The sequence below is a fragment of the Gallinula chloropus genome (assembly GCF_964237585.1).
Source record: "Gallinula chloropus genome assembly, chromosome: 25".
Lineage (NCBI taxonomy): Eukaryota > Metazoa > Chordata > Aves > Gruiformes > Rallidae > Gallinula > Gallinula chloropus.
Genome location: NC_140110.1, coordinates 4176448 through 4201517, shown reverse-complemented (window position 1 = coordinate 4201517; position 25070 = coordinate 4176448). Strand labels below are relative to the sequence as shown.

The 25070-nt window shown below is 50.1% G+C and overlaps 1 protein-coding gene across 1 annotated transcript; it reads left to right on the top strand.

Moving 5' to 3' along the window:
- Window positions 1-71: 71 nt before the first annotated feature.
- LOC311200867 (olfactory receptor 14C36-like) lies at window positions 72-12804 on the top strand (the record flags this gene model as incomplete). Its single annotated transcript, XM_084275171.1, has 2 exons — window positions 72-167; window positions 11860-12804. The coding sequence occupies 2 exons, from the start codon at window positions 72-74 to the stop codon at window positions 12802-12804; spliced, it is 1041 nt and encodes a 346-aa protein (XP_084131297.1).
- Window positions 12805-25070: the final 12266 nt, after the last annotated feature.

The following is a 25070-nucleotide window of genomic DNA, read 5'->3' as shown; positions in this document are numbered from 1 at the left end:
GGTACCTGTCATCAGTCAAGGGCAGGTTCAGCATCTCCAGGGACAACTCCCAGAGCACGGTGACGCTGCAGATGAACAGCCTCAGGGACGGCGACACGGCCGCCTACTACTGCGCCAGAGAAGCTGGTGCTGCTGGGTATGGTAGTGGTGGCCCCGACACCGTCACAGTTTCTCCACCTCCCTGGAAAACAAGTCTGCCCCATTCTCAACCTATTTTGACCCAACTTGGAGTGTTTCTGGCCCAAATCTCCACCAGTTCATTCAGAACCCAACTGTGGGGCCTATCAACCCCTTGAAGCCTTTGCCCAACCCTTGGCCATTGGCCTCCAGCTGTGACCATTTCCCGCCGACCTGAACGTTCTTCATCCCAAACCCTCAGCTGGTCCCCCCAACACTCAACTGGTCACCCCAACCCTCGGACCTTGGGCCCCTGTCCCAGGCCGGGTGCCGAGGGCTGAGGCTGAGGAGAACCGGGCACCATTGGGCCAGGGAAAGAGAAGATGGAGGCCGAGGGGTGGGGGGAACAGGCTCAGGGGACTCAGGCCACACGCTTGAGGCCCAAACCACTCCAACTGTCATCAGCACCAGAACTTTTGACACAGTAGTAGGTGGCCGTGTCACCGTCCCTGAGGCTGTTCATCTGCAGCGTCACCGTGCTCTGGGAGTTGTCCCTGGAGATGCTGAACCTGCCCCGGACAGATGGTGCATAGCTGGTGCCGCTACCACTGCTGCCAATCCCCGCGACGTACTCCAGCCCCTTCCCAGGTGATTGACGTAACCATCCCATGCCAGTGTTGCTGACGGTGAAGCCAGAGCCCTTGCAGAGGAGGCGCAGGGACCCCCCGGGTGTCTGGAGGCCCCTCCGGACTCCACCAGCGTCATGGCCATCCGCAGCCCTGGGGAAGGAGGAAGGACACCAGTGAGTCGCCAGCTCCCACCATCATCATCATCATCATCATCATCATCATCATCATCATCAATCATCATCATCATCTCCATCACCATGTCCTCACCACCCCCTTGTTACCTGGGAGGGCGACGAGGAAGAGGAGGATGGTGGAGGTCCAGTGGGTGCCCATGGTGATGGGTGGTGGTGAATAAGCTGGTGATGGAAGTGGTGGTGCTGATGTTGCTGGTGCCCATTGCTGGGGGAAGAGCATTGAGGTTTGAGGGAAACGGTCACAGCTGGAGGCCAATGGCCAAGGGTTGGGTAAAGGCCTCAAGGGTTTGGCGGGCAATACAGGCAGGGGTAGAACCAAAGTGATCAACATTTTGGGGCAAAGAAACTCAAAGATGGGTTAGAAAAGGCTGATAATGGGCCAAATTGGTTCTCCAGGGAGGTGAGGACACGGGCACAGGATCAGGGCCACCAGGGATATAACCATCACCAGCAGCATGTTTGGCGCAGTAGTAGGTGGCCGTGTCACCGTCCCTGAGGCTGTTCAGCTGCAGCGTCACCGTGCTCTGGGAGTTGTCCCTGGAGATGCTGAACTGGTCCCTGATAGACGGTGCGTACCATGTGGTCCCACCACTGAAAATACTCCCAACCCACTCAAGCCGCTTCCCGGGCACCTGGCGCACCCATCCCATTTCGAAGCTGCTGAAGGTGAAGCCAGAGCCCTTGCAGAGGAGGCGCAGGGACCCCCCGGGTGTCTGGAGGCTCCTCCAGACTCCACCAGTGTCACGGCCGCCCACAGCCCTGGGGAAGGAAGAAGGACACCAGTGAGTCGCCCGCTCCCACCATCTTGACCCAAATCTCGTCTTCCTTTGGCTTCTTCTGGTCCATTTTGACCTATATCTGGGGTTCCTTTGGTTCCTTGGGCCAACATTGACCCTAATCTCATCAAACTTTTTGTCTCCTGGCTAATTTTTACACAGATCTTGAATACCTTTGGGGTTTGGGGCCAATTTGGACTCAATTCTGCTCTTCCTTTCCCTTTTTTGCCCAATTTTGACCCAAATCCAAAGGGTGAGCGTAGACAGCTGTGCCGATAGATGGAGAATTTGTCCCCCCTGTGTCACCGTGGTGCTGCTGGTGGTTGGGGTGCTACTCACAGTGACATGGGTGGTGACAAAAAAATGGTGCTTCCTCTTTCTTCCAAGTTTCTCGATACATTTGTGCTGATTTTCTTAATTTTCAAAGGTTTTGACCCAATTCTGTTAATTTTTTGACCCAAAATTGAGTAATTTTCCACTTTATACCAAATTTTCACCAAAATATTTCAACTTTCCTCCCACTTTTACACCATTTTGCCCAAATTTTCACATTATTTTACCATTTATTCCACATTTTCCCCAAAATTTGGCCTTTGTGTTCCTACAGTTATCACTTTTTGCCCCGATGTTGACCTCTTTCATCTCTTTTTCCCCAAATATGGGCATGTTTCAGCCTAAAATCGCCATTTTTAACCCAACATTAAGGAACATTTTACTTTAAATCCATTTTTGACATAAATATTCTGAATCTTTTCCAATTTTTGCCACATTTCCTTTAAAATCTTCACATTTTTTTACCAATTATTTCAATTTTTTGCCCCAAATATGGCGATTTATTAACAAAATTCACCATTTTCACCCCAAAGTCTCTCTTTTTTAATCTTTTTGCCCCATTTCCCCCCAAATTTGGGCAACTTTGGACTATTTTAGGGCTTTACCCCATCTTTACACCTCACTACAATGAGCCCAAATGCAAATTTTTATCACCTTATTTATCCCAATTTTCGATGAATTGGGGGAATTTTTCATCATTTTTGTAATTTTTTCATTCCTTGCCATTTTTCATCCAATTTTTGTGTAAATCCGTCACTTTTCTCACCCAATTTCCAACACGGAACCCGAAAATTGCAAGGAATTTTTAAAATCATTTGAAAAATAGTAAAAAATTGAAATTTTTAAAAATCAGTGTATTTAAAATAAAATTTAATAGATCTTTTCTCCAAAATTTGGCTTTTTAAACCCAAAAAATGTTGGGAGAGGAAGCACCAGGCATGAATCACAGTGGTTGTCCTGCTTGGATTGAGTTTTGGGGCACTGTAGCTGTCGTCACCGTCTCCTCCGGTAAGTCCTTGTCACCATCATCTCGCTGGGGCAAATTTTGGCCACTTTTAACCCAAAATTTCACCATCCCACAGCGGGGACGTGTGGGTGAGGGGACGAGGGTTGACACGCTCCCCCCAAAATTCCACCCTGGAGGCCGTCGTTGGGTCTAAATGGGGGTTTGGGGGGTGGGGGGTGGTTTGGCCCTGGCCAGAGGCCAAATGCCCACCAAGCCGTTCGCTCACTCCCCCGGGACAGACAGACAGACAGACGGAGCCTCCGTGGGGTGGGACAGGGACAGTTCCTGACAGAAATCCCTGTGAGTGTAGAACAAGAACGGGCAGTTCCACTCCCCCCCCAGTGCTGACACAGAGTCCCTGACTGACCCGACGGTTCCAGAGGGCTGCCTGACGGCCAGGACCGACTGAGCGGCCCCACACCCCGGCCACACTCAGCCTGTTCTGGAGGCAAACAGCCCCTCCCCTTTCTCCCCCAGCTGCTGTCATGGGGCAGTGGTGTCAGGGGGTGTGGAAAACAGCCCAGGCAAACTCAGCTCAGCTGTGCTGGCTGCTTGGGGAGCTGAGCTCTGGCCTGGCCAGGACCAGCACAGGTCTGAAACACTTCTTGGAGCAGAAGCAGTCGGTGGTGGGGCCAGAAAAGTCCCGAGAGGAGATGGGGACACAAGGACGGGGTTGGGGCCACCAGAAATATAACCACCAGTACCAGTAGCACCTTTGCCACAGAAGTAGGTGGCCGTGTCACCGTCCCTGAGGCTGTTCATCTGCAGCATCACCGTGCTCTGGGAGTTGTCCGTGGTGATGGTGAACCGGCCCTGGACTGACGGCGCGTAGTAGGTGTTGCCATTACTGGTGTAAATAGCTGCGACCCACTCCAGCCCCTTCCCGGGCGCCTGGCGAGCCCAAACCATGTATCTGCTGCTGAAGTTGAAGCCAGAGCCCTTGCAGAGGAGGCGCAGGGACCCCCTGGGTGTCTGGAGGCCCCTCCGGACTCCACCAGCGTCACGGCCGCCCGCAGCCCTGGGGAAGGAGGAAGGACACCACTGAGTCGCCCGCTCCCACCATCATCTTCCTCAATTTCTGTGTCCTCGTCCTTTTGGGGAGCAAGTCTGGGCCAAGCCTTTGCCGTGGCTCCAGGGGTCAAAGTCTGGGGTGATAAGTTGGGTTTTGTGGGCAAGTCGGACTGTGCGACACTCTAAAACCACCCTAACTAAAACCCCCTAAAATTCACCAACATTCCCCAAATTCTCTCCAAAAATCAAATTTCTCACCTCAAAATGGAATTTCCCTCCTCCCCCCAAAAACCCCATATTTTGACCCAGCAACGGCCTCAAGGGTGGAATTTTGGGGATGGGATGTCGACCCTCGTCACCTCCCCCACACTCCCCCGCCCTGGCATGGTGAAATTTTGGGCCTAAAAGGGTCAAAATTGGTCCTGGGGAGATGATGGTGATGAGGACTTACCAGAGGAGATGGTGACGACAGCTCTGGCGCCCCAGTTATCAATACGACCAGGAATACTACTATGATTCACACCCGGTGCTTCCCCCACAACAATTTTTTGGGGTCAAAAGATACATTTTCGGAAAAAAATTCTAAAAATTCAAACTATTTCCAGATTTTTATTCTGTGAAATTTTCAAATTATTTTAAAATTTTCACTTTCTTTTGTAAATTTCTGGAATTTTGTTGCATGCATGGTGGATTTTGGTAGAGAAAAGTGATGGATTTGGGCAAAAATTGGTTGAAAAATGGTGGGAAAAGGGAAACATTACCAAAAAACAATAAAAAATTCCCCTGAAGAAGAAACTTTTGGGGTAAAAAGGGGGTAAAAAGGGAGGATTTATGCTCACCTAAGTGTGGTGGAGAGATTAGAATGGGAATGCCCTAAAAATTTTACATGTTTACCAAATTTGGACAGAAATGGGGCAAAAAGAGTAAAAAAATTGCTACTTTGGAGCAAAAATGCAATTTTTTGGCAATAAAAGGCCATATTTGACGTAATAAAATTAAATAATTGGTAAAATAATGTGAAGATTTGGGGGAAGATGGGCAAAAGTTAGAAAAGACTTGAAATATTTGGGTCAAAAATGGGTTTAATGTAAAAAATTCCCCGATGTTGGGTTCAAATTGCAATTTTAGGTTGAAAAGTGCTCATATTTGAGGAAAAATAGGTGAAAAGGTTCAATTTGGGGGGAAAAATGACAATTTTAGGCACACAAAGGCCAAATTTGGGGGAAAAAGTGTCATAAATAGGACATTAATTTGAAGATATGGGCAAAATTGGTCAAAATTTGGAGAAGAGTTGAAATATTTGGGTAGAAAGTGGAAAAATTCCCATCTTTAGGTCAAAGAAATGAACAGGATTGGGTCAAAACCCTGGAAAATTGGGAAAACCAGCCCAAATTTACCAAGAACCTCAGAAGAATGAGGAAGGGGCGGGTTTTTGTCATCGCCTGTTTGACCATATGAATCATTCCAACCACCAGGAGCACCACGGTGACACAGCGGGGAGCAATTCTCCCTCAATCAGCACAACTGCCTCCCCTCACCTGGCGAATTTAGGTCAAAATTGGTCAAAAAAGGGAAAGGAAGAGCAGATTTGGGTCCAAATTGGCCCCAAACCCCAAAGTTTTTCAAGATTGGGGTAAAAATTGGCCCAAGGACCCAAAGGAAGACCAGATTTGTATCAAAATGGACCAGAAGAAGCCAAAGGAAGAGCAGATTTGGGTCATGATGGACTGGTAGACCCAAAGCTTGGTGAGATCTGGGTCCAAAGTGACCAGAGAAGCCACGGGAAGAGCAGCTTTGGGTCCAAAAAAGGAGGTGAGGAGGCCAAGTTCTTCTCCCCTGGAGCAAAGCTGCCCATGCCCCCGCTCAGGGTGGGTGTGGAAGCCTCCAGGAAAGGGAAGAGGGACCAAGTCGGGGCTGGACCCCCGGGAAAGGCTTCCTGAGCATAGACACCCACTATAGTTACTTAATTAACAGATTTCTTAATTACTTTTGCTGGGCATCTGCCTTGGGCTCTGTGCAGACCTCCTTTAATGGCTTCATTAACATAACTTCTCAATTGGTTTCACTGTGCACCTGCCATGGGTTCTTTAGAGATCTCCTGTAATTAAATAATTAACTGATTTCTTTTATTACTTTACCTGTTTCTCTGTTGTGGACACCCTATAGACGACCTTTAATTACTTGATTAACAGATTTCTTTTGTTTAACAGATTACTTTTGTCGTGCATCTGACATGGGCTCCCGGGATGCCCCCTTTAATGACTTCATTAACTTATTTCTTGATTGCTTTCCACCCTGCCTCTCCCCATAATTCATTAATTAACCTGCACAGCTGCCACATCCTCCCTGGAGATTTAATAATTAATTGATTAACTCTTTGTTTTCACCAGACACCTGAGACCAGACCCCTGTAATGAATTAATAAATTAACTAATTTATTATTTTATCCCCAAAACTCGTTCCCTGGAGAACTAATTAATTAAGTCCAACCAAAACATGTCGGGGAGGTTGTCAGAAATCTGATACCCAGGGGGAGGTAACCCCACCCCCCTGCCCTATAAGAACCCCCGACCCTATCATGGCGACATCACCCCCCTCCCCATCACCATGGGCACCCGCTGGGCCTCCACCATCCTCCTCTTCCTCGTCGCCCTCCCAGGTATTTAGGGGGTGGTGAGGACATGGTGATGGAGATGATGATGATGATGATGATGATGGGAGCAGGCGACTCACTGGTGTCCCCAGGGCTGCGGGCGGCCGTGACGCTGGTGGAGTCCGGAGGGGCCTCCAGACACCCGGGGGGTCCCTGCGCCTCCTCTGCAAGGGCTCTGGCTTCGACTTCAGCAGGACCCACATGCAGTGGGTGCGCCAGGCACCCGGGAAGGGGTTCGAGTGGGTCGCAGTGATTAACAGCACCGGTACCGGCATATGGTACAAGTCGTCAGTCAAGGGCTGGTTCAGTATCTGCAGGGACAACTCCCAGAGCACGGTGACGCTGCAGATGAACAGCCTCAGGGACGGTGACACGGCCACCTACTGCTGCGTTGAAGAAGATGATGATGATGATGATGGTGATGGCGGTGGCCCCGACCCTGTCTCTGTGTCCCCACCACCCTGTAGAAGAATTTTGGCCCATTATCAAATTCTTTTGACCCATCTTTGCCTATTTTCAGCTCAAAACACATCCCCTTTGGTTCAAACCTGCCTGTAGTTCCCACCAACCCCTTGAGTCCTTTACTCAACCCTTGCACACTGCCCTCCAGCTTGCCCCAGCCCCATTCAGACGTGACCATTCCACCCAACCCACAACTGGTCACCCCAGCCCTCGGCCCTTGGGTCACTGTCACAGCCGGATGCCAAGGGCTGAGACTGAGGAGAAAGGGGTGACATTGGGCAGGGAGGGAGAATATTGAGGCCAAGGGGTGGGGCAAAGTGGTAAGGGTACTCAGGCCCTGATGGCAGCATGATGGGGTCAGGGGGTCCTTATAAGGCAGAGGGGTGGGAGATGATTTGCATAACGAGGTGGGGAGGGAGGGAAGGGAGGCCAAGTGCCCAACAAGCCGCTCGCTCACACCCCATTTCAGCTGAAAAGGGGAGCAAACAGCGATCAGGAGGGTGAGGATCCAAGCTCAGGACAGAGGGATCACTCTGCAATTAGTGCAACGAGCAAAACAGACTCAGCACAGAATAAAGGAAAGAAAAGGGATTTATTACACTGCAACTGCACCCCCAGTGACACCAGAGTCGGGTGATGAGAAGTGTGGCCAGGTCTTAAAGCACCTTCCCCCACCCCTCCCTCCTTAGCAGACTGCACTTTAGTCACGACTTTACCCCCTTCTTCCCCCACATTGTGTCATGGGGAGGGGCAGGGACTGGGGGATTGGGTTCCAGTCAGTTCCTCCCAACTTCTTTTCCTTCTTAGCTGGAGGGGGGGAATTCTGCACCCCCTTCCCCTGCGGCACTGTGGGGTCCCACCCACGGCAGACAGACCTCCACCAACTTCTGCAGCCTGAGTCCTCTCTGTCAGGGAGTCATCTCCTCACCACAGGCCTCAGCGCGGCTCCTTCCATGGGGTGCTGACCTTGGGGCCCAGACTGCTCCAGTCTGGTCCCCCCCAGAGTCACAAGTCCCCAGCAAACCTGCTGCAGGCTGGGTCGGTCTCTGCACAGGCTGTAGATGGTCTCTGCTCCCCGTCCTTATCCATGGGCTGTGAGGGGACACCCGCTGCACCGTGGGCTTCTCCACGGGCTGCAGGGGAATCTCTCTCCACACCTAGAGCACCTCATTCCTCCCTCCACCTCCTTGTTCCCGGGCCTTGGTGTCCATATGGCTCCTCACACCTTCTCACCCCATTCTCTGGGGGCACAAAGCAACTGCTTGTGGGTGTTCCCCCCTGTCATGGTTTCACCCCGGCTGAGAGCCGAGGTCCATGCAGCTGCCCGCCCTTTAAAGGAAAAGAGCAGGGGAAGAGGGAAGGGGCCGGGGGGGCGGGGCTGGGGGGGGTGGGGGGCGGGAAGAGGCAAGGGAAGGGAAGAGGAAGGGGCAAATAACCCCAAACCCAAGAAATAAGAGGCTCGTGGGTTGGGATAAGGACAGTTCACTAAGATAACAGAAAGATACAATATAACAATGCTAACAGGACTTTAGAGCAAAAATCTATGAAGCTGTTGATACCCAATGCAGTTTCTCACCATACCCACAGGTCAGGCCGTGCCACCCAGAGCCGTCCCAGAACCCGACTGTCCCCCAAGAACCGCGCGTCCCCGCGCCGCCCCAGGCCTTCCTCCCGTCAGCCCCCGATATCCTGGGCAGGACGTAACTGGCGTGGAATACTCTCTTTGGTCAGCTCGGTCACCTGTCCTGGCTTCGACCCTCCTTTCTCATGAAGAGCTGAGAAAGTCCCTGACTGTCTGACAGCAACTAAAACATCAGGGTGTTATCAGCACTACTCCCATTTTAACTCCCAAACACAGCATCCCATCCGCTGCTGCAAATGAAATTAACTCCATCCTGAACTAAACCAGGACAGTGAGGTAAAGGAATTGTGAGGTAAGGGGATTGTGAGGTAAAGGGATTGTGAGATGAGGGGACTGTGAGGTAAAGGGATTGTGAGATGAGGGGATTGTGAGGTAAAGGGATTGTGAGATGAGGGGATTGTGAGGTAAAGGATTATGAGGTAAGGGGTTTGTGAGGTAAGGGGATTATGAGGTATGATGGTTGTGAGGTAGAGGGATTCTGAGGTAAGGAGATTGTGAGGTAAAGGGATTGTGAGGTGAGGGGATTGTGATGTAAGGGGATTGTGAGGTAAAGGGATTCTGAGGTAAGGGGATTTAGAGGTATGATGATTGTGAGTTAAGGGGATTATGAAGTCAGATAATTGATTGACAGACAGATTGTGAAGCAAGGGGATTGTGAGGCAAGGGGATTGTGCGATAAAGGGATTGTGAGGTAAGGGCTTTGTGAGGTAAGGGGATTGTGAGGTAAGGAGATTGTGAGATAAAGGGATTGTGAGGTAAGGGAATTGTGAGGTATGATGGTTGTGAATTAAGGAGATTATGAAGTCAGAGAATAGATTGACAGATAAATTGTGAGGTAAGGGGATTGTGATGTAAAGGGATTCTGAGGTAAGGGGATTTTGAGGTATAATGATTGTGAGTTAAGGGGATTATGAAGTCAAAGATTTGATTGACAGATAGATTGTGCAGTAAAGAGATTGTGAGGTGAGGGGATTGTGAGGTAAGGGAATTGTTAGGTAAGAGGATTGTGAGGTGTGTCATGCACCTTGAGAAACAAATCCTCAAGCTCTGCCAGTTTAACAGATATCGGGATGGAGCCTTTAGGCCATGAACCTCCGGGAAACTAAACAAGGTGGCAGCATTGTTGCTGGCCCCTGCTGGGACAGGCTCCAGGAAAGAGTGTCCTCTATTGTTAAGGTCTATCTGCTGTCTGAGGAGGGTTTAGAAGTTCTATTGGCATGATCAGATAGAGATGCTGCTGTGACAGCAAAACGTTGACCCATCAGCTGTAGCCCAGGAACAGGGTGTGTTTGACAGAAAGCAGCCATCTGCAGAGCACATAAACAGGAATGGTTCTGTGCAATGAACCGACTCTGGCTGCATCAAGCTGGGTCCCAGCTCTCCCCATCGTGGCACTTTCTGGATGTTAATGAGCCTCATGGTGTCTCTGGTGAGTCCAGAGACTTCAGCTACAAAGAGGAGAGTGAAAAAACCTCTCCAGAAGTTCAAGTCAGGAGTAATGCCCAAAGTACCTTGAAGCACTAACAGGCCCCACTGGGAGCCATTCCTGACAAAGCCTCCCCATGGGCTCGTTAGAGCAGACAACTGGAGGCCATGAGGACAAACCCAGGCAAAGCACAGGCAGCTCTGATGCTGAGGACACCCTGGCTTGGTCTGATGAAGCAGAAATGCCAAGTGCTGACCCCCAGCCCCTGGGCAGGGAGATCCTGAGATTGTCAGAGATGAGACCATAGAACGATCCCCATGAGGTCTGAGGCACCAGGAGGGAGCCTACAAGAACTGGTCTTCTCCTGCTGAGCTGGGCCAGGCTCCTGGGATGGGGGGAGCTCATGGCAACCCAGTAGTGCTGCAAAGAGACAGCTCCGGCCAGGAGCAGCTCCTCTGCCAAGCACACAGGGCTGGGGACACTGCCTGTAGGCACCGAGGGGAGACCTGTGAGGCTGAGAGAGCTGATGGATGCTGAGAGCTCAGTGGAGGAGAAATGTCCACAGCCTCTCCCTGGTATGTCTGTGGGTGCAGGGCAATGCAGGTTCTGTTCCTGGAGGGATCTCCTCAAGCTGGGACATGGGACAGTGTGTGGGGTCTGTCAGGAGGACAGGTTCTCTCTAGGACCAGAAAGTGCTGCCTGGAAGGGATGCCCTTGTGCCCCATCAGAGGGACAGGGCAGGACAGCTGTCTTCTCCTGGACATGGCTGCATTCGCACTGTGGAAATAAGCGGTGGATGTAAAGTGTGACACATGGAAATATGGTGCAGGGTCCTTGTCCCAGAGAGAAATAACCTCTAAGTGCCTGTCCTTCTAGCCTGCTGGGGAATGTTTCTCGCTGTTTCTCCTCCTGTTTTGTTGCCTTTCTCCCACCGTTTCTTGGGGCTCTGGGCAAATCCAGTGGAGGGCTGGCACTGATTGACCCAGACTTCAGAATCCCATCTGTAGGACTGAGGTTTCCAGGCACCTCCTGCTGGGCTGCAGCTGCCTCCCACAATGGCACCGCTCTCCCAGGGACTCTTGTGCCCCAGAGAGGAGCCCCATGCAGGAGACATCTCGGCAAAGAGGCCGTGGCAATGCCACTCATCACCTGTGTGTGGGCAACTGCACTGAGCCCTGGGTGACCCTGGCTGGGAGCAGGTAGCTGAGATCCTCCTTGGGTAGGATGAGACTGCAGGAGGGCTTTGGAGCTCTGCCCTGCAAGACTGGATTCCTCAGCTATCAGTCAGGAGAAAACCAAAGCTCCAAAGCTCTGCTCTTCCCTCGGTGAAACAGGAGTGACAGTGCTGAAAAGCTCATTGCTATCCACAGGGGATTTAGTCTGAGATCACAACATCCTTCTATTCACTTACTGCTGCCAGGCAGGACTGAGTTCTCAAGACCCCACAGCTGACCCTCCTCCCAGCAGTGGCACTCAAGCCAGCAAAAAGCAGACCTCCCAAAAGGGGCCAGCCAAGTGTCCTCCTGAATACAGAGAGTCAATGTGAATTGGAAACTTTCCCTCAAAGAATCGCTCCCTAACTTCTCACTACCTTTTCCCTCCTTGGACAGGTATCCACACCTGACAGCAGCAGATGTCCAAGCAGCTCCATCAGCCACTTCCTCCTCCTGCCCTTTGCAGACACACAGGAGCTGCAGCTCTTGCACTTCTGCCTCTTCCTGGGCATCTACCTGGCTGCTCTCCTGGGCAATGGCCTCATCATCATCACCATAGCCTGTGACCACCACCTCCACACCCCCATGTACTTCTTCCTCCTCAACCTCGCCGTACTTGACCTTGGCTGCATCACTACAACTGTTCCCAAATCCATGACCAATTCCTTATGGGACACCAGGGTCATTTCCTACACAGGATGTGTGGCTCAAGTGTTTTTCTTTTTATTTTTGCTCTTCACAGAGTACTATATTCTCACTGTCATGGCCTATGACCGCTATGTTGCCATTTGCCTCCCCCTGCACTACGGGACCCTCCTGGGCAGCAGAGCTTGTGTCCACATGGCAGCAGCTGCCTGGGGTGGTGGGTTTCTCAATGCTGTGCTGCACACAGCCAATACATTTTCCCTGCCCCTCTGCCATGGCAATGCAGTTGACCAGTTCTTCTGTGAAATCCCCCAGATCCTCAAGCTCTCCTGCTCAGATGCCTACCTCAGGGAAACTGGAGTCCTTGTCGTCAGTGTCTGTTTCGGTTTTGGGTGTTTTGTGTTCATTGTGGTGTCCTATGTGCAGATCTTCAGGGCTGTGTTGAGGATCCCCTCGCAGCAGGGACGGCACAAAGCCTTTTCCACCTGCCTCCCTCACCTGGCCGTGGTCTCCCTGTTTCTCAGCACTTCTGTTTTTGCCAACCTGAAGCCCCCCTCCATGTCCTCCCTTATTGTGGACCTAATACTGGCATTTCTTTACTCGGTGGTTCCACCAGCATTGAACCCCCTCATCTACAGCATGAGGAACAAGGAGCTCAAGGATGCCATTTGGAAACTGATGACTGGGTGTTTCTAGGCAGTAATAAACTGCTCATCATCATCTTCTGCATACCGCTGGCCATGTAACTCATGTGAGGACCAGTCTGTATTTATTAGGGTTTTTTTTTTCCTTCTATGTTGTCTAAGCTGTAATAAGATGTCTCACATTCATCCCATTTCTAGTGCTGTATGTATCTGACTTTTTTTACCCAGTGTGTATCGACGAGCTGTGCTCCTTTTGCATCATGTTTCCTATGAAAGGTGCACATTTTTTGCCTTATTTATTTTTCTCCTGCCATTTATAAAAATTTACAAGCACATTGTCATCAGCTGAGTCACTCCACTAATTTTCTGAAATGGCAATGCTTTCCCACCATGACAGAACGGGAATTTCCTGTGTCCTCTGTACCATAGAATCATCCAATCACTGGGATTGGAAAAGACCTTTAGGATCATCGAGTCCACAGCCACAGCCTAACCCTGCACAGTTCACTTCTAGACCATGTCCTCAAGCACGATGTCTAAAGGCCCTTTAAATACCTCCAGGGATGGTGAATCCACCACTTTCCTGGGCAGCCTGTTCCAACACTTGACTACTGTTTCAGTAAAGAAATTCTTCCTGATATGGAACCTAAATCTCCCCTGGTGCATTTTGAAGCCATTTGATCTTATTCTCTCCCTGTCTATCTGAGATAAGAAACTGAATACCACCTCCCTGCACCCTCCTTGCAGGTAGTTGTAGAGAGCGGTAAGGTCTCCCCTCAACCTCCCTTTCTTCAGACTAAAAAGGCCCATTTCCCTCAGCTGATCTTGAGAGGACTTGTGCTCCAAACTCATCTCCAGAGTCGTTGTCGTTCTCTGGACACACTCCAACATCTGAATGTCCTTCTTGTTAAGTGGCCCAAAATCAGACACGGCACTTGAGGGGCGGCCTCACCAGAGCTGAGTATAATGGAACAATCACTTCCCTGCTCCTGCTGGTTACACTGTTCCATACACAGCCCAGGATGCTTTTGGCTTTCTTGGCCACCTGGGCACAGTGCTGGTTCACGTACATCTGCCTGTCTAAGATCCCCAGATCCTTTTTTTCCAGGAAAATCTCCAGCCACTCTGTCCCAGGCCTGTAGCATTGCCTGGGGTTATTGTGACCAAAGTCCAGGACCTGGCAGTTGGCCATGTCAACCCCAAAAAGCTGGTCTCTGCCCATCAATCCAGCCTGTCCATATCATTCTGCAGAGCTTTCCTTCCTTCCAGCAGATCCACACTTCCACACAATTTTGTGTCGTCTGCAAACTGACTGTGGGTGCACTCAATCCCCTTGTCCAGATCATTAATAAAGGAGTCAAAGAGATCGTGCCCCAGCACTGAGCCCTGGGGAACAACACTTGTAACGTTCTGCCAGCTGGATTTAACTCTGTTCACCATAACACTTTGGGCCCAGCCTTCAGCCAGTTTCTAACCCAGCACAGAGTGTATCCATCGAATCCATGAGAGGTGAGTTTCTCCATCAGGATGCTGTGGGTGACAGTGATGAAGGCTTCACAGAAGTCCAGGTAGATGACATCCACAGCTTTCCCCACATCCACTAAGCAGCAGGTCAGCTTGTCATAGAAGGAGATTAGGTCGGTCAAGCAAGATCTGCCTTTCCTAAACCCATGCTAACCAGGCCTGATCACCTGAGTGTCCTGCATGTGCTGCATGATGGTACTCAAGATGATTAGTTCCATCCCCTTCCCCAGCACCGAGGTCAGGCTGACAGGCCTCTAGTTCCCTGGGTCCTCCTTCTGTCCCTTCTTGTGACACATGGGTGTCACATGTGCCAGCTTCCAGTCAGGCAGAACCACCTCAGTCAGCCTGTTGGTAAATAAGGGAAAGTGGCTTGGCAAGAACTTCCACCCGCTCCCTCAATGCCCTCGTATGTGGATCTAAGTGGCTGAGCAGGTCACTTACCAATTCCCCTAGGATGATTTGGGCTTCAGTCTACTTCCTGTCCCCATATTTCCACTCAGGGGTTGGGGATCAGGAAACAACTGATCATACTACTAAAGACTGAAGCAAAAAATGTCTTTAAGTACCTCAGTCCTGGGGCACAGGTCTTTCATAGACAACTGAATAGTCCAAAATTTGTCTGACATCTTTTCCAGCTCCACCAGCATCCATCTTTGAAATTCTCCCTGGCCCTTATTTGTTATTAATGTATTCACAAAATTAGTAACAAAAGGAGAATCATAGAATCATAGAAGCATAGGGGTTGGAAGGGACTTCAAGAGATCATTGGGTCTAACCCCCTGCCAAAGCAGCTCCCCAGCTCATATTGCACAAGTCGGCATCCAGACAGGTCTTGAATATCTCCAGACAAGGAGACTCCACCACCTCCCTGGGCAGCGTGTCCCAGGGCTCTGTCACCCTCACTGTGTAAAAGTTCTTCCCCATGTTAGTGCGGAACTTCCCATGCTATAACTTGCAGCCACTGCCCCTTGTCCTGTCTCCACAGACCACTGAAAAGGGGCTGGCCATTTCCCCCTGCATCCCATACTTAAGTTATTTATAAACATTAATAAGGTCCCCCCTTTCTCAAGGCTAAACAGTTCCAGGTCACTCAGCCTCTCCTCATAGGGGAGATGGTGTAGGCCCTTATTAATTTCTCTCCGTAGCCTCCTCCGGACTCTCTCCAGGAGATAGATCCCTGTCTTTTTTATCCCAGGGAGCCCAGAACTGGACACAACACTCCAGGTGGGAATTTAAATACATGTGTAAGGCTTCATGAATTTGTGTGTCATCCTTGCGCAGGGGCCATGCTGATCTTCTCTGTATCATTCCAATTTTAGTATATGTGCTGCTGAAGACAGGGAAAGGGAGAATTTCCCACCTTTATTGTAGGTTGCAAACAAAAGCTAGGAGGGCTGAAAAAGGGTCCTGGCCTGAAATCCTCCATGGAAGGCCATTTGCCACCCCTGTAAGCTTGAGGCTCACAGTTTTCATAACCAAGAGAACGCGCCTATCAGTGCCTGACATCATTTTGTGGCTCTACCAGCATCTCCCTTCCTGTCGGTAGATAGGGCCTTGCGGTCGAAAGATTTCGGGCTGTATGGAAAGATAGGGCCCCACCTCTCCTCAGGTAACCAATAGTAGGTAGCCGGTGAGGTAAGCGGACGGAAGTGACATCTTAGCCCTAGACTATAAAACACTGTGCCCCTCTCTAATAAACACCATTTGCCGTCCACCACATTGGTGTCCGTGAGCTGATGGACCGTGCTGCCAGAGTGTGGCGCTGTTGCCATTCCTGAACCAGGTCGCCATGCCTAACAAAGGCAACAAGTGGAGCCAAAACCCGGGAAACTCCCCTGAATTCGGGTAAATGGTGGCCGGAGCGGCGGGACCAGCCCGGCGGGGAGGACGCTCCCGGACCAAGGAGGATGGAAGCCCTCGTGAAGGTCATATTGGGATTGTGTATGCAGAGGGGTATTGAGTGTAAGGCTCAAGATTTTACTCTCGCTGTTACGAGACTTTTAAAAATCTGGGTCATTGACCAGCCGGTTGATATTCTCCATCCTGAGGTGTGGGATAAATGTACTAAAGTTTTAGCTGAGGAAACTATGTCCTCCGGCAGTGGGAAAAATCTGAAATCGTGGGGGAGGGTCGTGCAGGCACTCTGGAAAGTGATACAAGAGTAGGACACTTGGAGGGCGGCAAAAGAATGTTTGTTGGTCACCCCAAAATTGGGAATTGGGGCGGCCACACAAACTTTGCAGCCCCCCGACTGTGATAAGCCTGCCAAGCCCAAAGATCGAGAGGGCGATACGCCGCCTCCATCCCCGAAGCCCGATCCACTCACGGAGAGTCAGGAGCAAGCTGAAACTTTTGCGGCGGGGCAGGAGCGAGCTAAAACTCTTACAGCGGGGGGAGGAGCGAGCGAAATCTTTCTGGGGTGGGCTAGCCGAGGAGGCCAGGGCTGCCACTAAGATATCAGAATCTCATCAAGTCTGCTCAGAGCCACCTCCCTATATGCTCAAAGGTGGCGCTGACAGTGGAGAAGGGCGGGGAAAGCATACTTTTGGTGAGAAAATGGAGGAAATTCCAGAGCTGCCTGGATCACGTGAAAAGGAAGGGGAAGAGAAGGGTGGGTAGAGGTAGAGAAGGAAGGGACAAGAACAAGAGCGACAGGCGGAGAGCCAATCAGAACCCGCTCAAGAAAAGGGGTGGGTCAAGGGGGAGGGAACAAGGATCCACCCACAAAGATGGCGGGCGGGGTCGGAGCCTGACAAAAAGAAGGGTATCACCGGAAATGGCCAGTCAGTCGAGTTCCGGATCCGACTCGGACACTAGTCAGGGTGAGCAGCTCACAACCGATTGTGACTCAGAGGAGGAAATGAGAATAGACAAAATCATACGCCAAAATATTCGCATCCAAAATAAAAAAGAATTATTAGAGGAAAATATTCCTCTTATGGATTGGAAAAAAATACAAATTGCGTGTGCCGATTGGACCCCATCAGCCGCGTTAGCGTTCCTGGTCCGGGTGATGCCTGGGAGACAGAGGGCTCACTCGCCAATAAACCCTAAGGATATACAAGCGATCGTTACAGCAATTGCGGATAAGGGGCTTAATTCGGCCATGGTCTCCACTCTCATAGATGGGGTTTTTGGAGGAGATGTCCTACTTCCCTTTGATATAAAGCAAACTTGTAGACTGATTTTTGATGGGGCAGGAATGATCGTTTTTTAACAAGAATGGGAGGAGAACTGTGCGAGGCTACTGGCCCAAGCAGTTGGGGACGATCATGCTCTGCGTGGCTCTAGCCTGCAGCGGCTACTGGGTACAGATCCAGCAATGCTTACCCCTCAGGCACAAGCACAGGGCCTACGGGCCCCTGAGGTTGCGGCAACTACTCGTGCAGCCAGAGAAGCTATTCGTGCAGTCTCTAGAACCATCGCTAGGCCATCACCATGGGCCACAATAAAGCAGAGTGAAAGCAAAAGCTTCACACAATTTGTGGATCGCCTCCAAGCAGCAGTAGACTCGTCAGCGCTGCCTCCGGAAGCAAAAGGCCCGGTCGTAGCAGAATGCTGACGTCAGCAGTGTAATTCAGCAACCAAAAAAATTCTCCGTTATAGGCAGCAGTTGGTGGGATCCTTGCAATGGCTACGTACCATTGTCCTAATCCCTCCAGAAATCATGAACCCCCTGTACGATCTCTTAAAGGGAAAAAACCCATGGGAGCAAAAATGTTTGACAGCGGAGGCAATGTACTCTCTCAATTTTATCGAGCAACAGATATCATCAGGCACGCTCACCAGATGGAACCTGGATGTACCACTTGATCTGTATGTACACTTCTCAGAAGGAGGGGGTGTAGGAGCACTAGCCTAAGGCCCCCCTGAAAAAGCCCAACCGATACAATGGATAGTCCTGGGGAAGCCATCGCATACATTCTCACCAGGAGTCAAGTGCCTCGGTAACCTTATCATGAAAGGTAGAAAACTTGCCCTAAGACACCTGGGCATCGAACCAGCCAAGATATACCTACCCTTCCACAAACAGCTCCCAGCACAATCAGTGACAATGTCAGAGTACCTGGCCATAGCCCTGGTCGGATTTGGCGGAGAAATCGTGTACGCTGCAAAGCCCCCATGGACTCAGATGCTGGCGGTTATCGACATCAAACTTCCACAAAAGGTCTTGGACCGACCCCAACAGGGACCAACGGTCTTCACAGATGCATCCTCAGCAACCTCAACAGCAGCTGCGGTATGGCAAGCAGAAGAAGAATGTCACTGTGTTGAAATGACTGACTGTGGGCTTTCAGTGCAGCAGTTAGAAGCAATGGCCATCGTGCTGGTGTGCGAGCTGTTTCCAACAGAGCACCTCAATATAGTGACTGACTCAATGTTCACAGCCAAGCTTTGCTTAGCCATGTCGGGACCTGGTGTGTCAACATCTACAGTAGCCTTAATGCTAGAAGAAGCGCTTTCTTCTCGAAAGGGCACCGTATCAGTCATCGACATCAACAGCCACAACCCGGTAAAAGGTTTTTTCCAAACAGGCAATGGCAAAGCAGATGCTGCTGCAAAAGGGTTGTGGATGCTAAGAGACGCTCGTCAGCTACACGAGACTCTCCATATAGGAGCTAAAGCGCTAGCATGGAGATGCGGGATCTCAGTCACGGACGTGAAACATGTAGTAGCCACGTGCCCTCACTGCCAGAAATCACCACTGTGGTGCAGTGGAGTCAATCCCAGAGGCCTCAAAGCCTCCGAGGTGTGGCAAACAGATTTTACACTCTGTCAGCTGCTGAAACCTCAAGCATGGCTAGCGGTAACTGTAGACACATATAGTGGGGTGATCGTAGCTACACAACACCTTAAGGCCGACTCGAAAGCAACCATCCAGCACTGGCTAACAGCCATGGCATGGCTTGGCATCCCTAATCAGATTAAAACAGACAATGGCTCAAACTTTGTCTCCAAATCAGTCAAGGCATTCACTCAGAAATGGGGTACTACCTTAACGTATGGCATCCTGTATAATAGCACAGGGCAAGCCATAGTCGAGCGAGCGAACCAAACAGTAAAATCTAAATTAGAAGTGATAGCAAAGGCAGAGGGTTTTACCAATGCCATTCCTACAGGAGACCAAACACGCCTGTTGGCAACTGCTCTGTTAGCACTGAATCAGTTCCCCAGAGGAGAGGAGGTAAACAGTCCTACCCAGAAACATTGGGCCACTTTAGCGCTAGATGAAGGTCCACTGGTAGTAATCAGAAATGAGCTGGGAGAATAGGAACAGGGATGGAGGTTGGTACTAACAGGACGAGGGTACGCTGCCATTAAAAAAGATGGCAGAATTAAATGGTGTCTGCTTAAGTCCATTAAGCCAAACCTCCGGAATAAGACTAATGAAAATGGTGAGTCTTTGTCCACAGGGCTGGATCATCGGACGCCCCTGTGACCGGTACACCCCGGTGGCTGAGGAGGACGACAACCCAGCAAGCATCCCGTCTGCACCCAAGACTCCCAAACTGGCAGAACCCAAACAACAGCGAAACAGTCCCCGTGGCAAAGGGCCACAATGTCTCTGTGTGATTTTACTTTTAGGGTTTGTTGTGCCAACTACAGGTCTGTATGATCGTCGGCCGTGGGAATGGATGCTAGGAAGATGGGAGGATAAGAAAATGGAGGATCATAAAATACTCCAGAAAATCGTCACCTCAGGCCCTCCTAGCTTTAAGGGTCCTATATCATTCGGATGAAGAAATGAGCTATTACTGGGGAGGTGCAGACAACAGGATCCAAAAGAGAGAAATACTGACAGCACTGACAATAGCAACACTGCTCGGCCTGGGAGTAGCTGGTACAGCTACGGGAGCAACCGCTATGCTGAACCATCACCAAGACCTGGCTCGACTACAAACTGCCATCGACGAAGATCTGCAGAGACTCAAGGACTCTATGACCCATCTAGAACAATCTGTCTCTTCACTCTCAGAGGTTGTCTTGCAGAACAGACGGGCTTTAGACCTCCTGTTCATGCAACAAGGAGGCCTTTGTGCCGCCTTGAAAGAGGAATGCTGCTTTTATGCTGACCACACTGGATTAGTCAGGGATTCGATGGCTCAACTGAGAGAAAGGTTAGCTCAGAGAAAAAAGGAAAGAGAGGCCCAACGAGGATGATTGGAATCATGGTTTAGTTATTCGCCATGGCTAACAACCTTAATACCTTGTTGGGACCAGCTGTAATGATCATAATAGCACTGATCTTCGGACCCTGTGAACTGAACAAGCTCACAGCATTCGTCAAGAGTCGTCTAGAGAGGGTTAACATTCTCTTTGTAGAAAACAGATGCTTTAAGAAAGTAACCACTAAGCACTACCTCTACTGTTCTGTAGTTGTCCCTAGTACACCCTACTGTCTAGGCTACCTCTGACTTATCATTCACTTAATGTGCCTTATGCTATCAACATTATAAGCTATCAACATTATAAGCTATCACTATTATAAGCTATCAATATTATAACTTACCACTATTATATATTATCACTAATCTCACTATTATTATCACCATTATTATCACTATTATGTATTATCACTATTATATATTGTCACTACTGTAGTCCAACACTGTTATAAGCTATCACCTTTTTATATATCAGTATTGTGTGTCACTTTTTTGCACTTTGCACTGTGAGTAGTTTTAGTGAGCACGGGGGGGGGGAAATGTCGGTAGATAGGGCCTTGCGGTCGGAAGATTTTGGGCTGTACGGAAAGGTAGGGACCCCCCCTCTCCTTAGGAAACCAATAGTAGGTAGCCGGTGAGGTAAGCGGACAGAAGTGACATCTGATCCCTGGGGTATAAAGCCCCGTGCCTCTCTCTAATAAATGCCATTTGTCGTCCACCACATTGGTGTCTGGGAGCTGATGGACCGAGCAGCCAGAGTCTGGCGCTGTTGCCGTTCCTGAACCAGGTTGCCGTGCCTTAGCAAGAGGCAACAGTGACCAAGAAGGCCAAGAGTCTGGATCAGGAATGGTCTGACTAGCAGGAGAATGGAAGTGATTGTTCCATCATATTCATGTCTGGTGAGGCCACACCTCAAGTACTGTGTCCAGTTTTGGGCCCCTCACTACAAGAATGAACTTTAGATGCTGGAGCATGTCCAGAGAAGGGCAACGAATCTGATGAAGGGTTTGGAGCACAAGACCTATGAGGAGTGGCTGAGGAAATTGGGGCTTTTTAGTCTTGAGAGAAGGAGACCCGGGGAAGACCTTGTAGCTCTCTATAACCACCAGCAAGGAGGATGTAGAGAGGTTGGGGTCAGTCTCTTATATTAGGTGCAGTACCTGGCATGGTGGGAAAGCATTGCCATTCCAGACAAGTAGACGAGTGATACAGGTGCTTGTAAATTTTTATAAATACCAGGAGAAATAAAAGAAAGAAATATGTGCACATTTGAAGGGACACACGATGCAAAGAGAGCACAGCTCGTCATTACTAAATGTCTTGGTCACAGAAAACCAGGAGATACTGAATTAGGAATGGGATGAATGTGCACAATGTTATATAGCTTAGACAATCTAGAAGGAAAAAAAAAAAAAACAACTAAAAGCCCTACTAAGTACAAATTGCCACCATGAGACCGCACCTGGAATGTTATGTGCAGTTCTGCGCCCCTCAGTTCAAGAAGGACAGAGAACTCCTTGAAAGAGTCCAGGGCAGGGCCACCAAGATGATTCCTTGTGAGGAAAGGCTGAGGGAGCTGGGCCTCTTGAGCTTGGAGAAGAGGAGACTGAGGGGTGATTTCATTCATCTTTATATTTATGTAAATGGTGAGAGTTGGGAGGATGGAGCCAGGCTCTTCTCAGTGATGGCCAGCGATAGGACACAGGACAACGGGTTCAAGCTGGAGCATTGGAAGTTCCATGTGAATGTAAGGAGGAACTTTTTCCCTGTGAGGGTGATTGAGCTCTTGCACCGATTGCCCAGGGAGGGCGTGGTGTCTCCTTCTCTGGAAACATTCAAACCCTGATGTGTTCCTGTGTGATTTAGTCTAGGTGATCCTGCTTTGGCAGGGAAGGATGGATTAGATGATCTTTTGAGGTCCCTGCCAACTCCTAACACTCTGTGATTCTGTGATTCCTCCTCAAGGGAATGATCCTAATAGCTCCTGACGTCATTTTCAGGCTCTACCAGTGTCCACCTTAGAAACTGCTAAATGCCCAGGTACAGCTTCAAAACAATAGGTTTGAGTGCTGAATGAGGTTCCTGGCCTGAAACCTCCCCAGGGAGCCACTAGCAGCCCCAGTAACCTCTGAGCTCAGGGCTTTCCTTGGCAAGGGAATGGCCCTAACGATGCCTATGTCATTTTGTGTGCTAACAGTGTCCATATTTCAAACTGATAAAGGTCCAGCAGTAGCTCCCAAGCAAGAGGATTGAGGACAGACATATGTTCCTGTCCTAAAACAATCCCAGGTAGCCCAGTAGCAGCCCCAATAACCTTGGGACTCATGTTTGTCCGTACCAAGGGATTGTTCCTAACAGTGCCTGACATCATCACCTGGGAAGGAATAACCGGTGGAATCAGTACAGGCTGGGGGGTGACCTGCTGGAGAGGAGCTCTGAGGAGAAGGTGTCCTGGTGGGTGACAGGTTGGTCATGAGCCAGCAGTGTTCCCAGGGGGCTAAGAGAGCCAAAGGGATCCCAGGGTGCATCAAGAGAAGTGTGGCCAGCAGGTCGAAGGAGGTGATCCGCCCTCTCTGCTCTGCCCTGGTCAGGCCCCACCTGGAGTATTGTGTCCAGTTCTGGGCTCCCTGGGATAAAAAAGCCAGGGATCTCCTGGAGAGAGTCCAGCAGAGGCTACAAAGGTGATTAAAGGCCTGGACCATCTCCCCTATGAGGAAAGGCTGAGTCACCTGGGAGTATTCAGCTTCAAGAAAAGAAGGTGTCGTGGTTTCACCCCGGCTGAGGGCCAAGATCCACGCAGCTGCCTACTCCTTAAAGGAAAAGAACAGGTTAAAGGGAAGGGGGGGGGGGGGGGGGGGGAAGTAAGGGAAGGGAAAAGGAAGAGAAAGGGGCAAATAACCCCAAAATCAAGAAATTAAGAGGCCCGTGGGTTGGGATAAGGATAGTTTACTAAGATAACAGAAAGATACAATGTAACAATGCTAACAGGACTTCAAAGCAAAGATATATGAAGCTGTTGATACACAATGCAGTTTCTCACCAAACCATACAACTCAGGCCGTGCCACCCAGAGCCGTCCCAGAACCCGACCGTCCCCCAAGAACCGCGCGTCCCGGAGCCGCCCTCGGCCTTCCTCCCGTCAGCCCCCCGATATCCTGGGCAGAACGTAACTGGCGTGGAATACACTCTTTGGTCAGTTCGGTCACCTGTCCTGGCTTCGACCCTCCTTTCTCATGAAGAGCTGAGAAAGTCCTTGACTGTCTGACAGCAACTAGAAACATCAGGGTGTTATCAGCACTGCTCCCATTTTACTCTCAAACACAGCATTCCATCCGCTGTTACAAATGAAATTAACTCCATCCTGACCAAAACCAGGACAGAAGGTTAAGAGGGGATCTTATCAATAAGTATCTGAAGTGTAGGACACAGGGGTAAATTTTCAGCCTCTTTTCAATGGTTTTCAATAGGACAAGGGGCAATGGCTGCAAGTTGGAGCACAGGATGTTCTGCACCAACATACAGAAAGACTTTTTCACAGTGAGGGTGACAGAGCCCTGGGACAGGCTGCCCAGGGGGGCTGTGAAGTGTCCCTCTCTGGAGATATTCAAGACCCCTCTGGACGCTGACCTCTGCGACCTGTCCTAGGGAACCCACTTTGGCAGGGGGTTAGACCCGATGATCTCTTGAGGTCCCTCCAACCCCTATGATTCTATGACTCTGTGACTGATAGATTGTGAGGCAAGGGGATTGAGTGACACCTTGAAAGATAGGTAAAGGGATTGACTGATAGATAGATGTGAGGTAATGAGATTGACTGATAGATTATGAGGTAAGGGGATTGTGAGGTATGATGATTGTGAGGTAAGGTGATTATGAAGTCACAGGATTGATAGGTAGTGAGGTAAGGGGATTGAATGAGATAGATTGTGTGGTAAGGAGAGTAACAGATTGTGAGGTAAGAGGATTGTGAGGTAAAGGGAGTGTGAGGTAAGGAGTTTGTGAGGTAAGGAGATTGATTCATAGATAGACTGTCAGGTAAAGAGGTTGACTGAGAAATAGATTGTGAGGTCAGGAGATTGACTGATAGATATTTTGTGAGGTAAGGAATTTTACAGATTGTGAGTTAAGTGGATTGTGAGGTAAGGAGTTTGTGACTGTCACAGTTTTGTGTAGCTGGGTGCTGGGAGAGAACTGGGGACTGCAGAAAATGTCTGGTGTAAGGAACAGCTAGAGCTCTCTGCAGGTCCTGAAGAGTAAACATCGGCCAGTTCAAGGCCATAGGTGCTGCTGACCAGGGCCGAGCGAATCTGCGATGGTCACAGAGCCTCTGGGAATCACACAGAGGAGAAAAAAACACAAGCAGCTGCAACGCCCATCCTGAAGAGAGGCCAGGATGGCTCTCTATCACCTTCCCAGCACCTGTCAGCCTGACCTCGGTGCTGGGGAAGGTGATAGAACAAATCATCTTGAGTCTCATCATGCAGCACATGCAGGACACTCAGGTGATCAGGCCCAGTCAGCATGGGTTTAGGAGAGGCAGATCGTGACGGACCAACCCGATCTCCTTCTATGACAAGGTGACCTGCTGCTTAGTGGATGAGGGGAAGGCTGTAGATGTGGTCTACCT